The 26765-nt window shown below is 38.8% G+C and overlaps 1 protein-coding gene across 1 annotated transcript; it reads left to right on the top strand.

Moving 5' to 3' along the window:
* Positions 1–14039: 14039 nt before the first annotated feature.
* Positions 14040–21698, top strand: LOC149819994 (cytokinin dehydrogenase 4-like). Its single transcript, XM_089981719.1, has 6 exons — positions 14040–14082; positions 14728–15288; positions 16994–17121; positions 17583–17843; positions 19101–19363; positions 21369–21698. The coding sequence occupies exons 1-6, from the start codon at positions 14040–14042 to the stop codon at positions 21691–21693; spliced, it is 1581 nt and encodes a 526-aa protein (XP_089837845.1). The 3' UTR covers positions 21694–21698.
* Positions 21699–26765: the final 5067 nt, after the last annotated feature.

Raw genomic sequence — 26765 nt, 5'->3', positions numbered from 1 at the left:
AAACTATCGACACCATCCATATATTCATGCGATAACTCATTGTCCACTATCCTACGGTACATCCATTCACGGTTTGCAGTCATTCTGTCGTATGATGTTACGAATAGTATCCTAACGAATTAAGAAAAAAACAATCAGAATGCGACGATGAAGAAAATATCAAATTTATCATGCAATATACTATGTCAAACAATAACAAGAATTTTGATGCATGCATTGATAACTTAATATTTTCATGTGCAAACTATTAATGACATGATACAATCATTTGAAGCATGCTTTTATTATAAAATTTCACATGGAAGTCAAAATCAAATTGAAAGTAACTACATGCAAGCATGGATACAATTACATCAAACATTGCAATACATCATAATCATTCATATCAAATAAATGGCAAACATGTACCTGCAGCAAACACACTTCAATATCTCACTAACTACTACCATGCTTAGCATGGACTCCGTACTCCAAAAATAAGAACACTTCCATATTTCTACATTAAAATCATGCTCAGCATGATCTCCGAACTCCAACAAAGCAGTCCTAGATATCAACAACTAAGTGAGTGTGTGAACAATAAAGTGCTGCATTCAATAAATTAAATAACATGTGATACGTTTGCATCACTTACTCACCACGGGTATTTACCCGATTTGCATTGTTTTTGTCATTTACTTACCACAGGTGGCCGAGCACGAGTTGGTTCCGTTGAAAAATCTGCACAAAAACAAAACAAATTAAGTAACAAACTAACTAATCATGAAACAAGATGAAACACTAACTAAAAAAATCGGGTATTTCTCTCAAGGTACGGGCATTTTCTTATGTGAAACGTTTGAGAAATCGGGTAGAGGTAGGATTTCCATGCATGTTTTGATGGAAATCCATGGCGAATCAGTGGATCTACGAATCCACTATGTTATATTGATATTTTTCCTTGTTTTTCATTTTTTTTTTCAAAAAGAAATCCATGGCACGATCGATGTGGTATGGGTGTCGGCTGACAGACCAGCCGAAGTCAAGCCGTGAACCCTCGTTGTTGGCCCAGCCGAGTGATCGGCTGGGTATGATCCCTTTATTTCAAAAAAAAAAATCTTTTTATTCACGTTGGTGGCTGTTGGCTGGCTGGCAGCCAGCCGAGTAGCACTCGGCTGACTGCCAGCATGCTGGCAGGTGCGCCAGGCCCAGCACCCAGTCGGCTGGGTGCTAGGCGAGCCTATGACAGGGCCATAGCCGGCCCAGCCGACAAAAATTCTTTTCAAAACAGGGAAGGGGGTTAAACCCCCTGCCGGAAAGGCAGTTCCGGCATGGGGGGTTGACCCCCTGCCGTGCCTTTACGGCAGGGGGGTCGACCCCCCATGCGTTTCCGGCAGGGGGTCGACCCCCCATGCGTTTCCGGCAGGGGGTCGACCCCCCATGCCTTTCCGACAGGGGGTCGACCCCCCTTGCCGGAAACGCAGGGGGTCGACCCCCCCTGTCGGAAAGCACGGCAGGGGGTTAAACTCCCTCCGTTTCCGGCAGGGAAGGGGCGTACCCCCTGCGTTTAGAAGAAGAAGAAGAAGAAGAAGAAGAAGAAGAAGAAGAAGAAGAAGAAGAAGAAGAAGAAGAAGAAGAAGAAGAAGAAGAAGAAGAAGAAGAAGAAGAAGAAGAACCTGCGCTTCGCCGGACGGTGGCGGGAGGTTGACGGGGAGCGGTAGCTGGCGAGCGGTGGACGGGGAGCGGCGGCTGGCGAGCGGCGGTGGCCGGACGGTGGCGAGGGCCGACGGGCGGCGGGAGGGTGCAGTACAGCGAAACAGGGAAAAGAGAAAGAGGGATGGGATTAGGGATTTACGCGACATTTAGCGACGGCTTAGCGACGGAAAAATTCCGTCGCGAAGCCGTCGCGAAACCCAAATACCAAAAAAGCGACGGAATATATTCTGTCGCTACTCCGTCGCTAATTAGCGACGGAGTAGCGACGACAGAGTTCCCTCTCTAAATCCGTCGCTAAAATGGTGTTCTTGTAATCAAAAGTAGCGACAAAAACATGCAGTCGCTAATCCGTCGCTAAGTAGCGACAGATTAGCGATAAAAGTCGTTTCCTCGCTAATCCGTCGCAAATTAGCGACAGATTCTATCTCTAGCTAATCTGTCGCTAAGTAGCGACGGGAAAAATCCGTCGCTAATTTCCGTCGCTAATTAACAATTTTCTTGTAGTGAATGATCTTCAACTGATCTGACTTCCTGTATGTGAGCATATAATCTTTTATTCTGTGCAAATACCACATAACCCGTCTGGCTGCTTTCTAATGATTCATACCTGAGTTACTAAGATATATGCCTAACATCTCAAAGATGCATGCTAAATCCGAACGCGTACATACTTGAGTATACATAAGGCTCCCCATAGCAGATGCATAAGAAATTTGTTTCATATCCTTAATTTTAGACTGGTGTTTAGGGCATTAAGCGATACTAAACTTGTCTCCCTCATCAATAAGATTATCACCTGGTTTACAATCCTACATGCTATATCTATCTAGAATCTTTTCGATATAGCACTTTTGCGATAATCTAAGAATACCTCAAGAATGGTCTCGATGTATCTGGATCCCTAATACAAAAGCGGTGTCACCAAGATCTTTCATTTTAAATTTCTTTATCAGAAATCTCTTGGTTTTGTGCAGTATGCTTATATCATTACTGTCCAGTAATATGTCATCAATATATAAAATCAGGAAAATATATTTACTTCCACTGAACTTATGGTATATACATTCATTAGCCACATTTATCTCAAAACCAAATAAGAAGACGACTTGATAAAATTTATGATAATACTAACGAGAAGCCTGCTTAAGTCCATAGATGATTTTTTTTAATTTGCAAACTATTTTCTTGACATCACCTGAGACAAAATATTCTGATTGGACTATATATATTGTTTCATCAATGTCACTATTAAGGAATGTAGTCTTAACATTCATATGATGCAGCTCCAAATCATAACGAGCCACAAGTGCCATCATGACTTATAGTGCTTCCTTCTCAAAACCAAAATCAAGTTGCCTTTGCTGAATTGATAATTTTTGTTTGCGGAAGAAGCCAAGCGTTTAAAGGGCGCAAAAAAATTGTTCAACATGAATTTTCATGTTAGAGTCTCTTCGAATCACCCATTGAGCTAGCAAGGATTTTATTGGCATGCATTCCCAACATGTTTTTTTACCTCAATGCCCCATTTTCAAAAACTCAATTGCTTGGATACAAATTGACTCAGGTATGGGACAAAGGCTTAAGGGAATCAGTTAAGTAGGTTCAGGTTTAGGTAGGGTCAAAGGCAGGGTCTGAAAGAAAATCATTTATCTCAAACCCTGCACAAGAAAAAACTGAAATTCTAGGAAATGGTTTTAGACACCCTAGAAAAGGTTTAGTTAACATTTTAATATCAAAGGCCATGAGATTAGGGAGCTCATATTTTTTGAAGTTATGTGAAATTTCAGGTCGGGTGAAGGACATATTGGGTTTGGGTCTTGTAGGGCTTGAGAGAAAAAAAACCAGTTCTCCCAATATGTGTAACAAAAAAATATGAAATTTTGGAAATTGGTATTAGACATTATAAGGAGGTTCTATCAAAATTTGAGGGTAAGAAGCCATGGGAGAAGGGAGTTACATTTTTTTGAAGTTCAGAGGACTACGCAAGAACTAGCTAGGTTCGGGTATTGATTAGTTGGATTGTAAAATGGAGTTCTCATAACTGAGAACTCAATAAATCTTGAAATTTTGAGGTTAGGTTAAGGACACTCTAAAGAATCTAAGGTCCAAATTCAGACCTAGATGCATTATTGTTTCTAAAGTCTAACAGGTTTTGGGGTTCGCCAGAATTTATGTTTGATCTACTTGAGTCTAGGTGGGTTCTTTCTTGGCTAGGCTAAGGGAAACAATTTAGGTATGCTAGTGAGGTGCTTTCAAGGCTTGGGACAAACTCAATTTTAACTGGTAAATTCCTATACTATAAAAAATAGAGAAAGAGAAAAAGATAGAAACAAGGGTTCAGTAACCGATCCACTACCTTCTGAATCCAATGTAGCTTGCCACCCTTAAATCCTCACTATTCAAATATGAACCCAAGGGAGTCACGTCTATTTTGCAGTCCCCATTCATAGTAGATGTTTGCACAGTTCGCATAGGAAGTGCAGTTGCCACCACCCATAATTCAGTATGTGTGAGAGAAAAACCCAGGTTGGCTGCAACCAGATGATGACTATTGCGATTAAATGACCACAACTCAGACCCCATTTTAATTGGATCTGTGCCTAGGGTTACTATAACCAAATGTGCAAGCTGAAGAAGAAGAGTGAGGTTCTCAATTGTACTGCGAGCTACAATAAGGGGGTTGTCGCGCTTGCCTCCTCTGGAGTTTCGTGTGTATCATAGCGACCTAGTATACCATATTGCGGCAGAGAAATCACTTGTTTTGGAATTGCGGGGCCAACAATGCCCTTTCCTTCAATGTCCTTAATTCTTGAGACTCCCAAATTAGGAAAGCACTCGTCTGATGTGTGCTGCACCTCTCGGCAGCCAGGTCTGTGGTACTAGTTGCACCACCTAAAAGCTGGAAGCATTTTACTTAGACTGAACAACAGTCCTTCTAGCCTTTTATGCCATGTGTGACCAGTGTACTTGGTCTACACAGAAGAGGTCTGCCACAAGAGAGCTTCCAGGTGACTTTAGGAGCTCCCTCAATCAGGTGACACATATGTTGCTGGTTGTTGAATGATACATTGCACATCTCATGTCACCAATCAATACATTGTCTTTGCTCAGTTCTTAAAAAAATTGAGCAAGATTTGACTTAACCAAACTTGATCAAGATATGCACATTGCTCACATGGTTCAGTGAAAAATGATGGAATATCGACATAGTAAATGGTCTAATCACGATTCATTTGTACCTTATACTCTTTCCATTTATGTTTCAACTCTTTCAACTTGTGCACCATCGCAGTCATGGTCTCACTTAAGTTACACCACACCGAATCCATCTTGATAATACGCACTGAGGAGCCCTTCATTATTCTAAAAATTTGAGGAACGAAGGATTGTTCGCTCTGATACCAAGTTGATATGTGCATCAGCCCACAGGGTAGGTCATGGTCCGGTTTTGTTGGATTCTAAAAGAGTTTGAAAAAAAAAATTGAATCTCCCAAATTACAGTAGATAAAATGCTTAAAATTTAGAAGTAGGTTCTAGACACGTTGGACTAACTTGGTTAAAATTTTGGAATTTAGGTTCGGTATTCTGGGAGATTCCAACGGTTCAAGTTTTAGGATTTTCTGGGTGTAGGTTTGCAGACTGGTTTTGACAGACCCTGGGAGAAAAATTATGTCTCTCAAATTACTGGTTAGAAAATTACAAAATTTTAGAGAGACTCTAAGGGCAGGCTAGGAAAGGTTTGACTCATTAGGGTTGGAGAGATAAAAGTACGAAAACAAGGAATTAGGTTTGTATCTTGAACTGAACTGAGATTTAGCAAAAATAGGTCTGAGTGTAAGATTTACTTTTCCTCAATGGGATGGTAGAAAAAATCAGATTTTTGGTGAGTTAGTTAAGGACATGTGGGTTGATAGGGTCAAATTTTCATGCTTAAATCAAGTCTGGTTAGGGAGATATGAATAAGGCAAGTCATGAAAGATTCAACACTTAACAACGACAAAATCCTGAACTAAGTGCTGGGTTTAAGGGTTTGGGGTGAGGTCTAGGGTTGGTCTAGGCTTAGGGGATGAGTTGGAATGACTTACTTGGAATGTCTAAGGTCTGAACACTGCTTGGGCAGGGCTGAGGGTCCGCAAATCATTGGGTTCACCAAGGTAAGTAGGCTAGTCCACCAAACTCACTGAGTCCACCACACCAATGATGCTTGGACTTGTGCTACAACCAAAGTCCCTTGAGTACCACAGTCGATCATACAATTAGAGATTTGACTTCTATTAACTCAAGCTTAGGTGGGAAGGTACCTGGTTGTGTTCAGTGGTGACTTTAGACAAATATTACCAATGATCCCAAAGGGGTCTAGAGCTTTTATAGTTGGTTCCTCTTTAGTCATGTCGAAGCTGTGGAAAAGTATGAATTTGTTGAGGCTGAAAGTGAATATACGTATGTTGAAGGATGCATTCTACAGAGATTTCATGCTAAAAGTGATGATGGTGTACACTGATTATTGGATTTAAGTGCCAGAAAGCTTACAAGTTGCTGGTACGAATGAACTCTCTGGCATAAGAAGTTTGATAGAGCATGTACGTCCTGGTGTGACCATGCACTTGTTCCATATTATTTATTAAGGTAGGTTCTTAGTGGCAATATGTAATAAAAGGGAATTTGACAGTTATTATAGTCTACATATTTGAGGTAATAAAATAAAAAATATATAAGAACATAGACTAGTGGATGAATTGGCCACGGAACAAAGTGTAGCATGTGGATCCCAATCTGCAGAATATATATTTGTTTTCCTTGCCTTAAACATTTGAGATATTTTCAGTACCATTTTCAAAATTAGAATCGATGCAAATGTAAACCTTTCATATTTAGGTAATTGCTGAAAGAAGACTATGAAAAAGTGAAAAGAAAAAGAAAAATTCTCCTTTCTTTGGATTGACAAAGAGGAAAAGAACCCTGGGACTATAAACAAAAGTGAATTAGTTAAGTTTCTGTAAGTAGTCTTTCTAAAATAAGCACTAACTAGCCTCAAAGAAGTGGCTTAACTATAGGTTCCTATCCATACTTGATAGCTACCTCAAATCATCAAAATATCTATGGATGTTTGCCGCATGTTGGAAATCAGTACGCGTGCACACAATGCATGCAAATGTTCCTTCCAATGAAGATTTGCTATTTGATGCAGATGAGAAGAAAACGCGAACCAGGATCTATAGGATCTTTTTAATTCATTTTTGTTATCTGATTTTTTATTTCTTACTTTTTAAATTACTTTTAGGTATTGAGCCTATATTGGATTCATGGTAGAACTAGTGTTCTATTTTCGTTCAAATGATCGATGTGGAGACTCAGTTCAAAGGTAAGACTGAATATTATTAAGCTTTTGCAAAATTATTTTGATTTTAATTAGTAGAGCTTAATTTACCATAAACTTGCATTTGTAGTTCGCAGTTTTTTAGTATAGCACTTCAGATCCTGCTTTGAATCCCGGCATCAATATCTCATAATATTATATTAAACTTTCAAAATTTAAGAATGCGTGCTTTTCTAACGCAGGTTTCATTCCTTGTACTAATATTGGTTCCAGTCTTCATATGGTTAATTTTAACAAAAAATATTTGATTGCCAAAAAAAACAAAAAACTAAAGATGATTGTATGCTGGAGTTCTCGTTAAGTAGGAAGTAGGTTTCATTACATCATTGAAGCGTCACATTCGGATCATGTGGGATCTGCAATTCTACTTAGTTCCTCAAATTTCAGCTAATTTCTGTCAACTTAAAACAATTGATTTTGCTTGTCACTTGATATTCGTTGAACACTACCCACATCATGCATCAGTCTTTGTTTCTTGTCATATCACTATGTCACCTTTTATCCTAAAATGGCCGAACCAATATTTCCAAAGAAAAAATAAGCCTTTTAATGCCCAGCTAGCATGTCGCCAACCCGGCAATATCCCTTCCTCAATATCTCATACCATATTCTGCATATTTGAGCTTGATGGTCCATCAACCATCTCAGTGAAAACTAGCTTTAACTAGCATATTGCATCATATGAGAGAGAGAGAGAGAGAGAGAGAGAGAGAGAGAGAGAGAGAGAGAGAGAGAGAGAGAGAGAGAGAGAGAGAGCAGTTACCGTCATATTGTATAAAATTGATCATTAGTTATATTCAACCCCGATAATCGATCATCAGTTATATTCATTACTCACTGCACATCTCACTTGCAAGCCATGAGATATGTGAGAGTGGACCCCATGTATACCTCGATCAAGTGGCTTTTTGTTTCATCATGTAGTTGGTCTAGGTTTGCACATTGATCTTAGTCAAGGGTGCTTTAGGGGCACAGGTGGTTTCTTTTTTGTGTGATAAAAAAGATTTGGGGTATAGTCAAACCTATAGTTCAGGGTGAGGTAGTACTTAGACTTTCTTTGACAGTTTGATGGATGTTAAATACCATTGGATGTGTTACGCATTGGAAGCATATGGGATTAAGTAGGGTAATTAATGTTTCACAATTTAATGAATCTTGTCATAATGACACTCTTCTCTATTTAACTTGGTGGAGAACAAAGTACTTCAGGGCTTGGACCTATCAATTACTATATGTTGCTATCCAAAGGAAAGCGCAAGTTTTATTACACTTAAGGCCTGTTTGTTTCATGCAACTTTCATAAAAACAAAAAAATTTCAAATGATCATGACGGGAAAGTGTCATGCTGGCACAAGTGGACGCCAATTTTCTCACCACCTATCGCTTTTCATGTAAGAACCCTTCCATACCTGATCCCCCTAACAAGCTTTCTCATGAGAAGGCCGAGCTGGCAGGATTTTCTAGAAATCCGGGCTCCCTATCCCTTCCCTATCAAGGGAATGAAACAATGGAGCCCTCAAGGTTGCCAGCTGAAAACTACCACCCTGTGTGACGACGCTCTTCAAAGTATAGTGATAAGGACTTGTGTCCCTGTCCCTGCCCCTGTAGACACTGGTACAGGACGCTTCTCCACATGGTTGACATGTGCCATCCTTTAAGAGGCATGTCAAATAGGCAATGTCATGAACCCTATACTTGCACGCTACTGAAAGCGTCTCTATTAAGCAACTCCCTCCCCAATTAAGCTGGCGTTAGGCAGACCCCTACCAGTTATGCACCCATACCATTTGGGGTTCGAACTTGCAACGTCCCAACACACGGGGACGTGCACTAACTGCTCCTACCACACAAGCGGAGCCCCGTTGGTCCCTCCCCAATTGCACATAGCTAATAGTTACTTGATCCTTAGGGTCCTTGTCAATTATTGGCATCACATGATTACATATAGCTCACCAGCATTCAGGCTGATATCTGCAAACATAAAGCAGGGCACCAAAGCCTGAGCCCCACAAAATTAACCATTGCTTGAATGATTTGAGGAAGGAGAAAACCGTAGCCCTCGAAAACCATTGACAGTCATGGAGTCTATTTCAAGACTTTGTACTCTCAAGATAGTGACAAGGCATTGAAAACATAGTTCCCATGGACATCACAATTCACATATAGTCTTATACTTGAAGATAACTTGTACCCTTCTCCTTTACAATCTTTTTTTAAATCTTTCAAGTGGTAAGAAACTACCCCCCACGAGTTAGATACGTGGGGGAAAGGGAAAAAGTTGGACATTTTATCTAACTTAAAAGTTCCACACCACTTAGGAATTTCATTAATTTGGACTTGGAAATTTAGTATTCAAATAAAAAAAAGTTAGAACGGCAGCTCCTTCCAATGAAAATGCGGTGAGAGTTTCCTCGTGTTAACTGCATATTAGTGTCCTACAAAGTGCTGCTTGTATGAACAGAGCCCAGCTCAAGGCTGCTCTTCATAACATTGCCTTGCATTGGCTTGTAGGGCTGTCTTGTATCTGACCTTGTTAGACCAGTAAATTGGATCTCATAACTTTGTGGCATTGGGTAAGGTAGGATATACTTACTGCACAAAATAGACTTGACCTAGATCTAACCATTTTTGTGCATCCAGAACTTGACAGAGTATTGGAATTTGACTAATTTGCTCTTCTTTATTGGACAGGACGAGCATAGGCTACTACTACTACAGCCTCTACAGCGACCACGTTCAACTTTTCAAAGTTTCTCGACTCACAAAAATTCATTTTTTGGTCAAAAAACACTATTCAAAGGTCAATTCCTAACAAATTGACCATGTCGAACACATCTATGATGTAAGATTGAGTCAAAATGACTTGCATCATGAGATCCCAACTAGATTGTACATACAAACGATAGCAGCAAACATATTCCATACTTGGATTGATGCTTATTTAAAACTTATTACAATGAGTCAACATTTGACAATTTTAATTATAATAGTTGCATGTATGGTTTAGTTGTGTTAGCAAACATTAGACCATGCAACCGCCACATATTGATACCAATTGTTTGGCAGCTCCTTGCTAATTAATTTAATTGAATCCCTTTTTGAAACCATCCAAGAAAGCATTAGTCCCTCACAATTAAGTACTCGAATTGCTGGCCTCCTTTGCAGACCTGTTTGGTCCTTGAACACACCAACCTAAGGTATCTAATTTTCTAATGAAAAGAGCTAAAAGAACTCTTGTTTATTCTTGCTTGTAGAAAGGGACAACGGAACCAAATGTGATTGCAATGAAACAAAGGGAACACTAGCAAGATGGTAATTCATAGATTGGGGGCCTAAGCTCTTGTGCTGCACACCCCTTGCTGAGGAGCAGGCCATGCTATGGCACTGCAAATAACATGGATAATCACATGGGCAGTCAAGAAAGCCATGGTGAATCTTCATAGTGGTGAACAGATCGGGGCGTGATCAAGTCGTGACCTGTCCAACTGTTGTGATCATTTTTTGTTGATAGCTACATGTCTTTCCATTCTAGCATGATCCATCACAACCTTTTCCATGGGTACTTAGCTGGAATGTGTTTGATTTGGTTTGAAAATTTTCTTTTGTGTGAGAGAGGTTTGGCTTGGCCTTAATATGAATGTTCAGAATGATACCGTATGTTGGTAGGCCTAGATTTGGTAAAGCAAGCCCAGCCTGACTAGGATATGCTAAAATCTGAACCAATTCAATTCACCTTTACAAGTTTGAGTCATTTGAGAGCAACTTACCTGTTAAATGTACTTGTAAGGTCATTAGAAAGCTACACAATAGGATATTTGCTGAGATGAAAGCTGTGTATGGACGACTAACTAACTGGCCCAATCAACTCTATGTACTAAATTTTCTTTCGAAGAAAAAAGAAATTTTATTCTTTAAATGGTAGTAAATCATGTCAAATGCAAATGTGGGAAGACTCTTGCATGGTTCCATTCCATACCCCAATTGATATGAAGAAATAAGTTCACTTTGAGCAAAACCTTTTCCAGACAGCGCACAGATAAACACTCCACACAAGTTCCATTTTGATTGAGGAGTTACTCAAAATGACAAAAGAACCCTTCTGGCATGAAACCAATCAATGTAGCATTGAAATCTCAGTGCTCTCTGATCAATACTCTGACCAATCGTCAACTTACCTCTTCTTTAGGCTCATGACTCCTAGAGCTTAGGGGCCAATAAAATTATAGTGTTGTTGACAAAAGTGGTAGAGTTCAGACGCTTCAAAAATGTGGGGGACCGCCAATTTTGGCCCCTACACCTCTGGTGTCTGCAGACAGTGGTGGGGGGCACACCTTGGAGGATTTTGGGAGCTTGGGCTGCTGCCTACTTTAACTTTTAGGGTAAAGAATCAACAAAAATCTGCTACTGTTCTTTAAAATATTAATCAATCACTCAATGATGTTTAACGAGGTAAGGAGTGACAAGGCCTACACATTCTTTGAACAGATGCTGGAAATAATGTACCATTATATTATTTTATTTTTTTGGAAATAAAGTAAGAACTAATGAATCAGAGAATAATATAGAGAGGAATTTATTATTATCCATGGTGTCCTTGAAATGCAATTGCCTCATGAAAAAATAAGCGTGAAACTCAATGAGTTGAAATTCTGACATCCTAGAACTGTTAAAGTATACAAGAAAAATAAAGGAAGCAGAGAAAGGATATTATTTTTGAAAACAGAAAATAAAATATGCCTATATGCCTTAAGAAACTGATTATTTGACTGTTTGGTTTTTCAAAAACCATGATCAAGAAAAGTGGTGTGACAATTTCCACAAAATCTAGATTTCCTATGACGTACATGACTTAATTTGTTTATCTTTGCAGCAAGAGTGTTCCATAATTTTTAGTTTCTGTACGCAGTCACACTTTGACTGCAATATTCAATGGACCACTGATGTGTAAAAGATGTTAAAGAGGAACAATTCTGTCACAGAAAAGTGATTGTTAACTGCCAATGGTGTTATAGAAGCCAAATCAGGAATGACCTTGAGCAGAGCAATTATTCCTAGAATACAGAAATAGCACATGAAAAGCTAATCTCATATATATATATATATATATATATATATATATATATATATATGTGTGTGTGTGTGTGTGTGTGTGTGTGTGTGTGTGTGTGTGTGTGATAAAGTTGATGAGCACCATGGGCCATTGATGCGTACAAGATGTTAAAAGGAACAATTCTCAGACAAAAAATTGGCTGGTAACTGCTAAGTGTTGTTACAGAAACTGAAATAAGAATGAAAAATTCTTCCACACAAGTGACTGTAACTGATAAATGTTGTTATAGAAACTGAATCAGAATGAACTTTAGCTCACAAGTTGCACTTAAAATACAGAAATAACACATGGAATGCACGCATGTCCATGCCATGTGCGATGTTGATGACCAACGTATGCAAATAATCTGTTTTAAAGTGATCTGTGCTTCCCATTGTTTCTTCTGGGCACAATTAACTAATCATATCTATAAGCTTAAGAGGTAGTTCCCATTATCTCAGGATTTCAATATTTCTCCTTGAGCTGTTGTTTTCAAAGATAGCTAGAACTATTATTAGACTTACTAATAAACTAATGCTGGTTACTCTGAAGAATCGTTCCGTGTGATTCAAAAAATTATTGGAAGCACAAGAATTATTTAAAATCTGGAGATTGCAGGGAACACAAGGAATTGTAGCCAAGTGAAGATATTTAAACTGGTTGAGACATGAATGCACTTAGAGGGGAAAAGAACTGCTCACTTATTCTTCTTATATCTCTAAAGGATACTTTTATGCACTCAAGACACGCATAACCTTGATAGTATCATGATCAAACCAATCAAAGGCACAAAATTTAGTCTTTATCCCATTGGGGTCGCCCCATATGTTTATGACTAAACACAGTTCAAAAATATCCAAAATCATGAGCAAAAGGAGTTGCTTTCCTTTCCTTCTCTTGGAAGATCTCCCTCCAAATTTTCTCTTCGTCATCTTTGGTTTACAAGTAAGTTTCAAGATGCATATGGGTCTCCATAAAGTCCATAAACTTAAGAGTTGCCTAAAGAGGTAGATGGGCCTGCTTAGGATGCAAAAGGATTTATATAACTAGGCCTGGGTTGAACCTAGATGAAATACTCTCAGGATTTGGCCTCCAATTTGCCTTGTTGATTTCCTGCCATACTTTATGTAGTCAGACACCAGGATATGGAGAGCATCAACATGGACCAAGTAATTCACAAAATCTATACAACATTTTACAGATTCTTTTATAAACGGTGCTGACAAGAATCTGGTTCCAACTTGAACCAACGGAGGCTCCGCATGGTTGGTAGGAGCTGTCGGTGCACGTCTCCTTGTGGTGTGACGTTGCAGGTTCAAACCCCAGTGGTACGTTGAATCATAAGTGGTGGGGTCTGCTTCAAAAAGAAAAAGAATCTGGTTCCAATTTGCATTATGGTTTGCCTAAACCAAGGCGAAGGACTGTTCCAGTCCAAGTAAGTCCAAACGGCTGCCGGTAGGATTTTTTCAATGGGTCAGGTCTCGTTTCCAACCTGCAGATAGGTGGACCCAATAGGCACAGCAGGCTGTATTGGTATGCCCTTCTTTTATTGGGCATAAACCAAATCTAAACCCAATATCCAGCATAGGCACAGCTTTTTAGAAGGTATAAAAGGCGCCTACTAGAAATGTTGTCCTTAATCAGTCCAGCTAGTCCATCAACCTAAAACATTTTACCCAAACTTTCTACCTTGTAAGGACCCCCAAAAGTTGGACACACCCTTGAAATGAGAACAGAGCAGGTGATATACCAAATTACTGCTCATTGGTGTTTCGGCATCATAACCATCGATCATGGCAATGAAGGGCAACCAATAGGACCGCATGATGTCACAAGTGCCATTAATGTGGGCCTGACTCTTAGCCATAAATGATAAAGATGACCGCCATGGATGGTGAGGATGCCATAACAACAATGAATGGTGATTTGGCATATCACCTGATCCATCCTCCGTGGAGTGTGCACGCCCCACATTAGGCTGCAACTGTCCCCAAACTATAAAACTGGAAAAGGAGGAAAATAACATCAGGTTTGAGCCTGGCTTGGCTGTGTACAGGGGGCCAGGACTAGTCTAGGGACCAACTCTGCTTGGCTCCAGCTCCCTAGACTATTGCAGTAAAATGACAGGTAGCCCTTACAAAAAAAGTGTAAACGTGAAGGGTGTTGAGAAATTTTGCACAATTATATGAGAACATTACTGATTCTATCATATTTATCAAAAAGTCCCAAAGTCTAAGATTTGACCATTCAAACATCAGAGTTCACATAGCCCACAGCTTGTTCTCAAACGTGTGATTTTGTAAGGTTCTTGTTAATCTAAAATTCTCCCACTCAGTTCTCCAGTCTACCAACATAGTGACGCGTCTCAGCACGCCACACTATTTGTACTCTCTCTCTCTCTCTCTCCTTTAAATATGGCACTCCTCCCTCTCTTTCCCCAGCACCACTCTCTCCTTCCCCTGCATCATCTTTGTCCCTCTCCTGAAAATGTTCACCCCCCTCTTCTCCTTTCTTCTTCTCCATCTCACCATTCACTTGATTGTCTCGCTTTCTTCTTGCTTCGCAGACCACACCCACCATGAAACAAGCCTTCCCCTGCCTTTTCTTGCAGCCAGCTCCGACCAGTCCCGACTCAAGGCGTTAGACCTCGACGGTTGCTTCGAATTCGACGATGTTCGGATCGCCGGGACCGACTTCGGCAACATCCACACGTCGGTGCCATCAGCGATCCTGTACCCGAGATCTGTCGACGACGTCGCGAAGACGGTGAAGCTCGTGTTCGAGCTCGGCCGCTCTTCCGACCTCACCATTGCTGCCAGAGGCCATGCTCACTCGCTGCAGGGCCAGGCTCAGGCCTCTGGAGGAGTCATCGTGAACATGGAGTCGCTGAAGTCGCCGGGAATTCGGATTCTCCGGGAAGGCGGCTCGCCATTCGTGGAAGCTCCCGGGGGAGAGCTATGGATCAACGTGCTTAATGAGACGCTTAAGCACGGATTAGCGCCGAGGTCTTGGACAGATTATCTCTACCTCACAGTGGGTGGGACCCTCTCTAATGCTGGGATTAGCGGCCAAGCCTTCCGCCATGGCCCACAGATCAACAATGTCCATCAGTTGGAGGTTGTTACAGGTCAGATTCTCTGTAAGCCACTGGTGCAATCACCAAGATCATTTTTGTCTTTCAAAAATTCTCATAGCTAACTGAAAAGAGTATTTTTGTTATTTTATGAATTTAAGGGTCTTTGTGATCCATTGCCTTTTAGACAACTCAATCTTTTTTTTTTTTTTTGGACAAAGAAAATTAGATCTTTTCAAAATGTTGGCAGTAGAAGGGCAGTTTTGTCAATTTATTATTATAGTTTGTTAGCTAGGATGCATGTGCCCCGATACAGGATCCTCTACAACATTACTGTGCTTTATTCCAGTGGGCATGATCTAGTGATCAGACCGAGTACCTTTCAAAGTATTCTAGGCCACGCAAAGATTGACATGTATCCTTCCTCGCGCGCAGGCGAGGCAGAGGACACGTGTTGCACAGGCCCTAGTACTCGCACGTGTGATGGCGGTAGTGGATCATGCATCTTGTAATTTTCAAAAGCTGATATGGTGATAAAAAAAAAAAACAGTATCCTCAAAATATTAATTTCTTTTTAGAAAAAGTCTCCTCAAAATATTGCTTACTTTGAGAATATCACGTTTTTAACATGATAGAAACAAAACTTTCAATATTCTTAGTGTCAATTATTTTTCTTTGTACTAAATCTATTTATTTTTATACTATTATGTTTTACATATATCGTTATTTTCTCAAGATTTTTTTTTTTTAAATAAAAACAGTTTTTTCAAGACATCATGAATTTTCCTTACTGAAAATTTTCTGAGAACGGGATTTGTTATATTTTAATTGATACACAAAAAGAGTTTCTTGATCTCAAAAAAAAAAAAAAATTCATGTTTGTTGGCCCTAAGGAATGGGCAAGACGAATAGTATTTTTTAGCCCTATTGCATGGTATGCTTAAATCTATTTGCATGTGTAGATCCCACGGGGATTTGCCGATCCCACATGTGATTTGTGGGGGCCTCACACGAATCGTATAGGTCGGTTACCCCCTCAAATGGACGGTGCAGATCTTAGAAATTTCCTTCTCGTTCAAGGATCTCAGACAAATCTTGACAGGGGCCTCTTGAGATGACAAGAGATACAAAGGATACTTTAATTACACTTTTAGATGCGTTCATATATATATATATATGACCCTTGTGTGGTGGTAACGCTTATGGTGGTACACTTGATTTAAATAGATGTACATGTATGCTCCAAAAGCTAAAGCTAAATCATGTTTAGCATATGCTATTTATTATTTTTACGTGTTAAAGTTGACTAAAATATGATGTTTTATGCTATTTTTAAATCACCTTTATTTTCATGAATCGTCCGCTGATTTTCACTGTTTAAAAATTAAAATTTTATGATGCATTAAACATGATAATTTTTTTTTATACTACATAAATCGTGCTAAACATATCTGTACGGTTAAATTTAAAATTTGGTGTCTACATCTATGCAAACCAAAGTATGTACCATCATATGATATATTGTGGTACATAAGCACCATATATATCTATATATAGAAAGAGAGAATGATGGGCATATCATCAGACACATTTCTACCGCTGATGGTGCAAGATCAGCGGCGGGCGGGCGACCCCGATTATACATAAAAAGAGTGTGAGAGAGTACGTCTGTTGTTAAATGAAATGGTAGCCTGTGGACAACTTATGTAGCACTGATGATGACATAAATTGTATAAAATCTGACGATCTGTGTCAACAGGAAGAGGGGAGGTATTAATATGCTCAGAGAAGGAGAATGCAGATCTATTTCACAGTGTTTTGGGAGGGTTGGGCCAGTTTGGAATCGTCACTAGAGCTCGAATCATTCTAGAGCCTGCTCCTCAGATGGTAAGACTGCCATTCCTTAATATCGTTTGAAGATCAAGATAGTTCTCAGAACTTGGAAAGATGCATCACAGTGTCCTCTTATCTTAAAACAATGAGAAACTTCTTTTTCCTTACATGAGGAGGTCATTTTTTTCTTCTCCTTATCATATTTTTCATTTTTGAGTATTCGTAATTTGATCAATGTCATAGGGTGCTCTTTCAAGTGGGCCCCAACATCCTTGCATTTCCCCAAAAAAAGAGGAGATATTATTTGGAAAATCCTTGTGTCCTAATCATTAAATTATTTTGAAGACAAGGTTTTTTTTTGTTGTTGGGTTTTTATTATATATTTGTTAAAAAATGGGACATGGGGACGTAGACATATATTTAACTTGAATGTACATGCCAATAACATCAGTGTTTCTTTTTGGCTACAAAAAATGACATGGGTGTTGCTTAATTAATTTTCCTTTTGGTGACAGGTGAAATGGATTAGGGTTCTCTACACTGATTTTGCTGCATTTACAAGGGACCAAGAGATGTTGATATCTGAAGAAAAGACATTTGATTACATTGAAGGCTTTGTGATCATCAACAGGATAAGCTTACTGAGCAACTGGAGATCTTCATTCAATCCCAAAGACCCAGCTCAAGCCAGCCTCTTTGATAGCCATGGGAAGACTCTCTTTTGCTTGGAGATGACCAAGAATTTCAACCACAAAGATGCCGACTCCGTAAACCAGGTAAAATACATGCCTTACGAACAAGCCTCATTTGCACATGAATTCAAACCAAGAAAAGAAAATCCAATAAAAAATTTCCCACTAGTAGTGCTTTACCTAGCCCTTCTTGAATAACACGGATATCTTTGTATATGGAAAGAAACTTTTAAGCAAAAAACTTATCTTTTATCCCCACAGTATGATATCTGGATTTTCATGGTTTCTACTACTAGGAATATCTTAGAGAAGTCAAAAGAAAAAAATTGGTTTTCAAAAGCATAAAGGTGCAGCCCAAATGTATGGCTTGAATGCATGCTTCTATGAAATTGACTATACTAGGAATATGTGGGAGATGTTGCATTTATCTTGCACACTTCAACCAGTAGTTTGACACACTAGCAAAAAAGCTACCAGTTGTGAAAAGAAATATCCCACATTTTCCGTATTCCATAATAATGTCACATTATTACGTGGCAAGATGGAATCCATAAAATGAGTTTTGGCATAAGATGATTGGATGTTTTGGTGAATTCCAAGAACTTGAAGCCCCACAAAGGAAGATAAGGCCACTACATAACCGCATCACAATTGATGATGTTTGTTTTTGAAAACGAAATGCATATTTGCTGCATTTCTAGGGGGATAGTTGAACTGAATAACAAAAGAATTAGTGTGGATCCTGCCTTAAGATGGTAGAGTTGTTTCCTAACAAAGTTAGAGTATATCTACATTATATAAATAGTTAAATATTACTTGGTTTTAATAATCAAGGGGTTTATGTTTTTCCCTCTTTCCAATGAAAGAGCAGGGTACTTTTGATCTTCCAGTCTCTGTGTTGACATGAGTGTGCATGCGTACCTGCACACCCATGTTACAGAGACACTCTAATTTATTCATGTGCCATGTCCTCTCATATACTGTTTTTAATGGAAAATTACACAAGAATGGCTTGTCCTATGTCTTTTTTATTGTGTCCTTGCGACATAGATGCATATTGGATAGTGCATGTGCTTGCATCTGTAGCAGTACCATTGGCGAGTATCATTGTCATGAGGCATCAAGAAGGGTAACCAACTTCGTGTTAATAACTATAAATAAGTTACTGCCGATGGGTATCTTTTTTCTTGTTCCTTTACCTAATGATTGGTGACCATCAACAGGGGTACGAGAGAGAGAGAGAGAGAGAGAGAGAGAGAGAGAGAGAGAGAGAGAGAGAGAGAGAGAGAGAGAGAGCTACAATAAAATTTGTAACATTCTTTGTTTTTTTGGGTGTTGCAGGAAGTGGACAGGTTATTGGCTAAGTTGAGCTTCATTCCATCAACAGTGTTCATCTCAGAGGTGCCATACATTGACTTCCTTGACCGGGTCCATGCCTCGGAGCTCAAGCTTCAATCCCAAGGCCTGTGGGAAGTTCCCCATCCTTGGCTCAATTTGTTCATTCCCAAGTCCAAAATCCACCAATTTGCAAGGGAGGTCTTTGGTAACATCCTCACCGACAGCAGCAATGGGCCCATCCTTATCTATCCACTCAACAAAACCAGGTAAGAATCCCAATTCTGTTTCTTTTTTTGAAGGGGAACTATAAAATTACACGTTTGGATATCTTGAAAAAAACACAATCTTCTGTCTCTAATAACTAATAAAAACTCTGAAAATACAGGAATTTCTAATATGGTATCTATGATCATAACTTTAACAAACAAACTGATTTATTTAAAGCAAATTGAGACAAAAGACAGATAACCAATTGGCACAAAAAGCTTTAGAGATGATGGCCCCGCACCAACTTAGGCTCGTTGACTAACTTGACTTGGGCTAGTGACTGGCCCAGATCTGTGGGGTCATCACCGAGCTATTAGTATCAAAATCAACTACACTTGCTAAGTCAGTTAAAGTAACTAAGAGCCGACAACAGACTCTACTGGTCAAAAGTTGGCTGACCCAAGTCAAATCTTCTCTGTTTTTATTAGAAAATTAAGATTTGATACCAAGATCTCTCTTAGATGCAAATGTCATGGTGCACACATATCCTATGACATATGATGCTGCCATCTGTCGATCCTAGTCGTCGAACAGAATGCATCTGGATATCCTATCAGTCCAGATACATTCAGTAGGACGTCTAGGATAGGATCCATTTTCCCATTTTCTGACAGTTGAATCGTCAGTGTGTGACACAAACTCCTTGGCCTATACTGCAGGATGAGCTAAGTGAGCTCATAACCTCAAAGGCTAAATTGACTCAAATGTGTGCCTATGAGGAGGCGTGGTTCTGTGTTCGGGGCCGAACACAAATCAATGGACGGTGAAGATGTCAAATCACTTCCTTAAAGTGGGATTCTTTAAGCGCGCATGTGAAAAACGACCAAAGATCGTGGACAAGTAGTAATGACAATCAATGGTCAGAGATACATGAACATAGTTTTCAAATGGTAAACAAACAATACCACTAAAGAAAAGTGTAACTTTAGAAGGTTTAGACTGATGGTACCATACTTTCCATAGGTTTAGAAGGGCAATCGCATTGTCAAAGCAAAGACCTACAAGGATGTGGTATCCTTTGTAGGTCCTCACGCTGAGATGGCAAAAATAAAAGTTAATGGGGGCAGTCAAAAGAGGCAAGAAAAGAGCAACTTGATGTGCCGACTTGCACTAGTTGGGGCAATGTTGGGCAAGATTATCATATGGGCCTACCATACAGCTTGCTCCAATAACAGTGGTCAACCACAAGTCTCAGTTGATGTTGAAATCAACTGTGGGTGATTCTGAAAACTGAGTCGGCACTTAGGTGAATCATTGATCCAGGCAATTCAAAGTCTTATGTAGTCAGCATATTATCTTTTCCACTTTGACAGTATAAAAAGAATATATATATATATATATATATATATATATATATATATATATATATATATATATATATATATATATATATATATATATATATATATATATATATATAATACTGAACATATTAGGCCCCATTTCTTGTTCTGCCATATAGATCTGAACCAGTAGATGTGTTTAGCATGATAGATTTAGTGGAAATCGACTTTTGAATCATGTTTTTTGACAAAAAATATGATTTTATGAACAGAAAAAACTGGTACCTTCATAGCCATTGATTTTGGATCACCGTAGTATACAGGTCAGATTCCGGCGATCCAAAAGCATGTTCCCACTAAACAAAACCTATAGATCATATCTACCGTATTAGACATGAGAAAAAATACTTAAAACTATGAATTTTGAAGGGGCCTAACAAGACCTAACTAAAAAGGGACGCGACACTGCTGATACAAGGATACCACCATTTTTACAAAGATTTCAATATGGCTATTATATAAAGGGACTCGACACTGGCTAAAATAGAGTATCCGTGTGACATACGGCTAAACCAAGTACTAGGCCTAGTCAACAATGGACACAACCAAAATATGGGCATGATTTGAGCCTTGGTCAACTTGAGCTTTGATAGAGTCAATAGAATTTTGCTAATGTGCAGAGCTCACTAATTAAACTATGTATGTTTGGCCTTGTGTGCAGGTGGGACAATAGAACATCAGCAGTTACCCCAGAGGAAGAAGATATCTTCTACCTCGTAGCTTTTCTATCATCTGCTTCTGCATCGTCTGATGGGCCTAACAGTGTGAAGAATGTTATTTCACTTAACAGAAGGGTGCTAAGGTTTTGCAAGAAGTCAGGCATTGGAATGAAGCAGTACCTTCCTTACTACAACAAACAATCAGAGTGGAAGGCCCACTTTGGGCAAAGATGGGAAGAGTTTGTAAATAGGAAGATGGCATATGACCCTCTTGCCATCCTTAGTCCGGGACAAAGAATTTTCAAGAAAGCAAAACCCTTCTCTTGATGGTAGCTTCATTGTGATGAAAAAGCTTCTTCCAACAAACAACTTCATAACAAGAGATATATACACACAAATGGAGAGAGAGAGAGAGAGAGAGAGAGAGAGAGAGAGAGAGAGAGAGAGAGAGAGAGAGAGAGAGAGAGAGAGAGAGAGATTATATATAAACATGCATGCATGCGAAAGCCGCCTCCCAGGCATTTTATGCAGTTGCTTTTCATGTTGGTACATGCATGTGTGTGCAGAAATATAAATCCATAGAACCAATGACTGATGTTCATGTATCTTCTGTTCATGTGCATTTTGTATCAGTAAAACTGTGAAACCCACCAACCACAACAGAATGCATCAATACTGCAAGCAACTCATAATCACATACGAAATATTTCGTTTTGGGCATTCTTAGTGGAAACTGATCAGTTTTTTACTATACAATTATTAATGACATAAGAAAAAATTTCAGGCCATTTTTGGTGAAACATAAATTTTTTTTTAAGAAAAAGATAAAGAAGCTGAATACAAGCTTTAGTTATCCTTTTCACTTGTACATATAACTTGGATTCACGAATGGGTCACTTAAATTTATGCACGGTTTATTCCTAGCTCTTAAACACTATTTCTTCATTCATCTCGGATCTGCCCGAAATGGCTTGTGATTTTCTCCTAGATATGTTATATGTAATTCCTTTCTGTTCCAGGAATGGCGCACACAACACATTCAATCTATTTCTTTTCCCCTTATAAATTATATGTTTGTAACAAAAAGGATAGAATTGCTTAAATTCCAATAGACTAGGTGTATTGTGTTGATTCTTTTGATTAATATATTTGGAAATGCCCCATGATTACTTCTTAGTGGCACCATTTGGGCTTCATAACAAACTCTCTCTCTCTCTCTCTTAACATCCCATAGATCTCTTGTGAAATAAAAGAAAAGTTAAGGAAAATCCATTGAATCTCCAAAAAGTCATCAAAATGCTGTGTATTGAGTTAAATTAGCGCTTGACCATGATGTTTCAAGTTTTGATATTCTCTTACGTGTTCAACATTGAAAATACTAATCCCATTTTGTTTTCAATTAGTCTCAATTTTGTCAGTTACAGTGCTTATAAAACTTAGGACCAAACCTACCGAATCTGCAAAAATATTATAAGAACCTAATTTGATTAGATGTTTCTGGCGAAACCTCTCCCGTAATTCTAAACAAATAGAATAAAATTAAACAAATAAATCGGTAAAGAAAAAAAGTTCAATTTTGCAGAATCAGGCAAGTTGGGTCATGATGTGGACGAGTTGGCCGATGATGATTTATCACACCAAGTGGACTTTAATTATTGGTGGCTCAGTCAACTCAAGTAGGTGGGCGAGTCGAAACGAATTGAGATCAGGTGCAATGTGATTGCTGATCACCATCTGATGTTGGGCCTTACAGCTGATAGGCTGTATCCTAGAGATTGTAGGTGATCAGGTGCAGTAGCACAGTTAAAGTGTGCAATCACATTTCTTTTGATCCTCTCTCTGGTGACACGCCAAAAGTTTGTTACATGTGGCCAGATTGAAAGTTGGTACGAAAAGACCTAACTTTGGCATCGCAGTTGCGTCACAAGTAACATGGAAATGCATGACAATAAATGAAATGACACAAGAAGCGCTCACAAGGCACGCAGGTCAAGCAATGATTTTGACCCACGATGATCTCTCTTATATATATATATATATATATAGAGAGAGAGAGAGAGAGCCAAAACAAATAAAGAGAGCACAAGAGAAAAGAACATCAGACAGATAAAATGGGCTCACGCTGGAGAGAGAGAGAGAGAGAGAGAGAGAGAGAGAGAGAGAGAGAGAGAGAGAGAGAGTTGGGTTCGTTCTGCCTCATAAAAAACGGTAGTTTTCAGTATTTTTTCTCACATCTAACACCATAAATGTGATCTATGGGTTTTATTTAGTGGGAACCCGCTTTTGGATCACCGGAATCTGACTTGTATAAAGATTTTTTCGGTGATCCAAGATCAATGGCTATAAAATCAAGACATTTTTCTGGCTCATAAGAATGCATTATTTCGTTGAAAAAACATAATTCAAGGATCGATTCCCACTAAATCTAGCATGCTAAACACATCTAATGGTTCAGATCTATTATAAAACAATTCAAACTATGGGGCCTAACATGGCAGAACAAGAAAAGAGAGCCTAATATATGTTCAGTTCTCTTATATATATATATATATATATATATATATATATATATATATATATATATATATATATATATATATATATATATATATATATATATATATATATATATATATATATATATATATATATATGCAACTAAGATAATCACACGGTTTTTGTACATTTGGTGTCCTAATTCTGGAAAAGACATCAACCTCTTGCTCTTTACAGAGCTTTTCAACAGTAGATTGAGTTCACTATTTCCCACCTCTTGTATTCAGTAAGGATGTAGCTTTCTGATTTATGCTTTAAAGCCCATCTATGTTCTTTTGAGTCCTTGCGGTGAACATTCTATCTTAATTTATTTTATCCGTTGTGAAAAATTGTTGTTTAGTTTGTTAGGTGATGAACTATGCCACCCCTTGCAAGTTGATGAGAGTAGCAATACTAAACGAAAGTTTGGAATGGGAATTTGGTGTCATGGAAGCCTTTTAGTGACATCCGCCCAGGCCCTAGTGGTAGCGGGCCCGGGGAGAAGGTGTTGACCCGTTCGTCCCAGGTTCGACTGCCACCAGGTGTATGGTTGCTTTTCACTGGTGGGCTTGGTAAGGGCTTGGGTGTTGGTGACCCCACCCGGAGATTGCCGTTTTGGCTGGGAACCTTGGCATTAAGAAAAAAAAAAACCTTTTACTGAAAATATGATATATTTGATCTCTTCTAGAAACAAAATCAAACCACGATCTTCATATGACAGTTTTGATCACTTCAAGAAACAATTCAAACCACAATGCTCGTATGAATAATATGTTGAAGAATTCTTTTGACAAGGATGTTGCCCACAACGGCTCTGTGTACCTGGATAGGTGGGTCAGCTTAAGGATTTCAAGTTTAAGGAGGTCAAGAGTTCGATATCCGGATTTGTGCATATCCTTTGCCATAGGCTAAAGCCAAAAGAAAAACTATCACCAGTGGTGGGGGTTATTTACTAAATTTAGTGCTTATCCTATATTTTCAATTATCTTACTATTGTCTAATGAAACGGCAGTACCAAAATAGGAGTGCACATCACATGCTACAACAATGACTAGCTTTTAAAGAGTTTTTACTGCAATAGCTTTGGAAATGATTTTTTTGAAGAGTTTTTGGAAATGAGGCCCTAATTTTTTTTCATTATACATAAAATTTCTATTATTTATTAAAAGGGTTGCACCTTTTTTTCTTAAATTCTTAATATCTTTCATATTTACTAATTGGGTTCACACACACACACACACATATATATATATATATATATATATATATATATATATATATATATATATATATATATATATATACTCAACATAGAAGCTAACTCCTACCATTCACAGTAAACATTGCACATGCCTTCTGTAAATGGTTCTTTGCAAAATAATATGACAGCAATTAAATAACAATAACATCATTTGCACTTGAAAAACAAACACCTACACTAGATGCTAAAAATATCTGCAGACCAACAAATAGGAGAAACTTGACATAACTTATGAAAATAAACATTTGATGCCACATTACAATCCTCTCCTAGTGTACCGGCCATGGGGGGTTTCGGCACTTCACATACCACAACACCCAGCTTATGACCCAGTTGACAATGCCACCAAAGTATTCTGCTAGCTTCAATAACCTCATAGGAAGCAGGCCACTTTGTAATCAATTTTTATCTTCTTCACTAAAGCACTAAAGAGCTTAAAAATTATTTTACAGAGTAAACTTTCACAGCCACATTCTTTACAATTTCATGATTCGGTCTAGAACAACATATTTAACACAATAAAAAAAATGAGACAAACTCGTAAAACATGGATGAGAGGAAAGCTAACTTAGCTAAATGAGCTCATTATATATAGAGTCCATCCACTTAAGCTAGTTAAGACTTGCCTCAATTTTTGACAAAAAATTAACTCAAAAGGTAAGTTCCTTGCCATCAAGGCTTATATGATAGCTTGCTAGCACTCAAGCTCATGTGGAGTCTTAATTAACAAGGACAAACCAATTTAGACGACTGAGATCAGTTCAATAATGCTATGAATACTTTATAGCTTTCTCCACATGAACCTCCTGCTAGATAATTCTAATCCTGCCCAACTCATCGGCTAGCACTACATTGGGTAAATGAGTTTGTAGAGTCTGGTGTTATCAAGGCATCAGGCCCACATGGAACGGATGCAGGAGGTGCATTTGCTGATGTCTCAGTTGAGGTCACATCACCAACACGACATATATACTTGAGACGACAACCCCACTTTGAAATTTGAGCCCCCTCCAAAATAGGAGGCCTTAGGCGGTGGCCTCAAATCTCAAAGAGGCCAGCCAGCCTTCCTTATAGGTTCAACTAAAACACCATTTATGAGACGGCGTGCAAGTTGAATGTTTTGAAACTTATTGAGATATAATTACCTTTTTTCCATGAATGACGGGAAACCACCTTCAGGATCGGAGACCTAATCGCACTGGCTCAGCCTACCGTATTATGGTTGTCTTCCCGATGTTGTAAACTCGTGGCACACCCCTTGCTTTAGAAAGTCACCCGTCTTTAGCTTCCTAGTTGATGGACCCCTTGCTTTAGAAAGTCACCCGTCTTTAGCTTCCTAGTTGATGGAGGAGGTGGTATGAACATTTGCCCATATCTAATCACCAAGCGACTAAGGATCCCAAGATCCGAGTTAGGTAACCATGCAATTCTAATAAATGGCTACGATGGAAATAGCATGACCATTAAGAGAATCATATTTCTTGTGCCTCTCGCTTCCTTTCTAGAGTCGGTAGAATTGGTTTAATCTGGTTCAACATTTTTTTGTTCGGCAATTCATTTTCTTCAAGTTTTCAAGATTCCTGAAAAGATGGCGAAAATGCTT

The sequence above is a fragment of the Nuphar pumila genome, chromosome 12 (assembly GCF_984573655.1).
Source record: "Nuphar pumila chromosome 12, dmNupPumi1.hap1.1, whole genome shotgun sequence".
Classification (NCBI taxonomy): domain Eukaryota; kingdom Viridiplantae; phylum Streptophyta; class Magnoliopsida; order Nymphaeales; family Nymphaeaceae; genus Nuphar; species Nuphar pumila.
The sequence above is the reverse complement of the archived record's forward strand: the minus strand, read 5'-3'. Positions and strand labels throughout refer to the sequence as shown.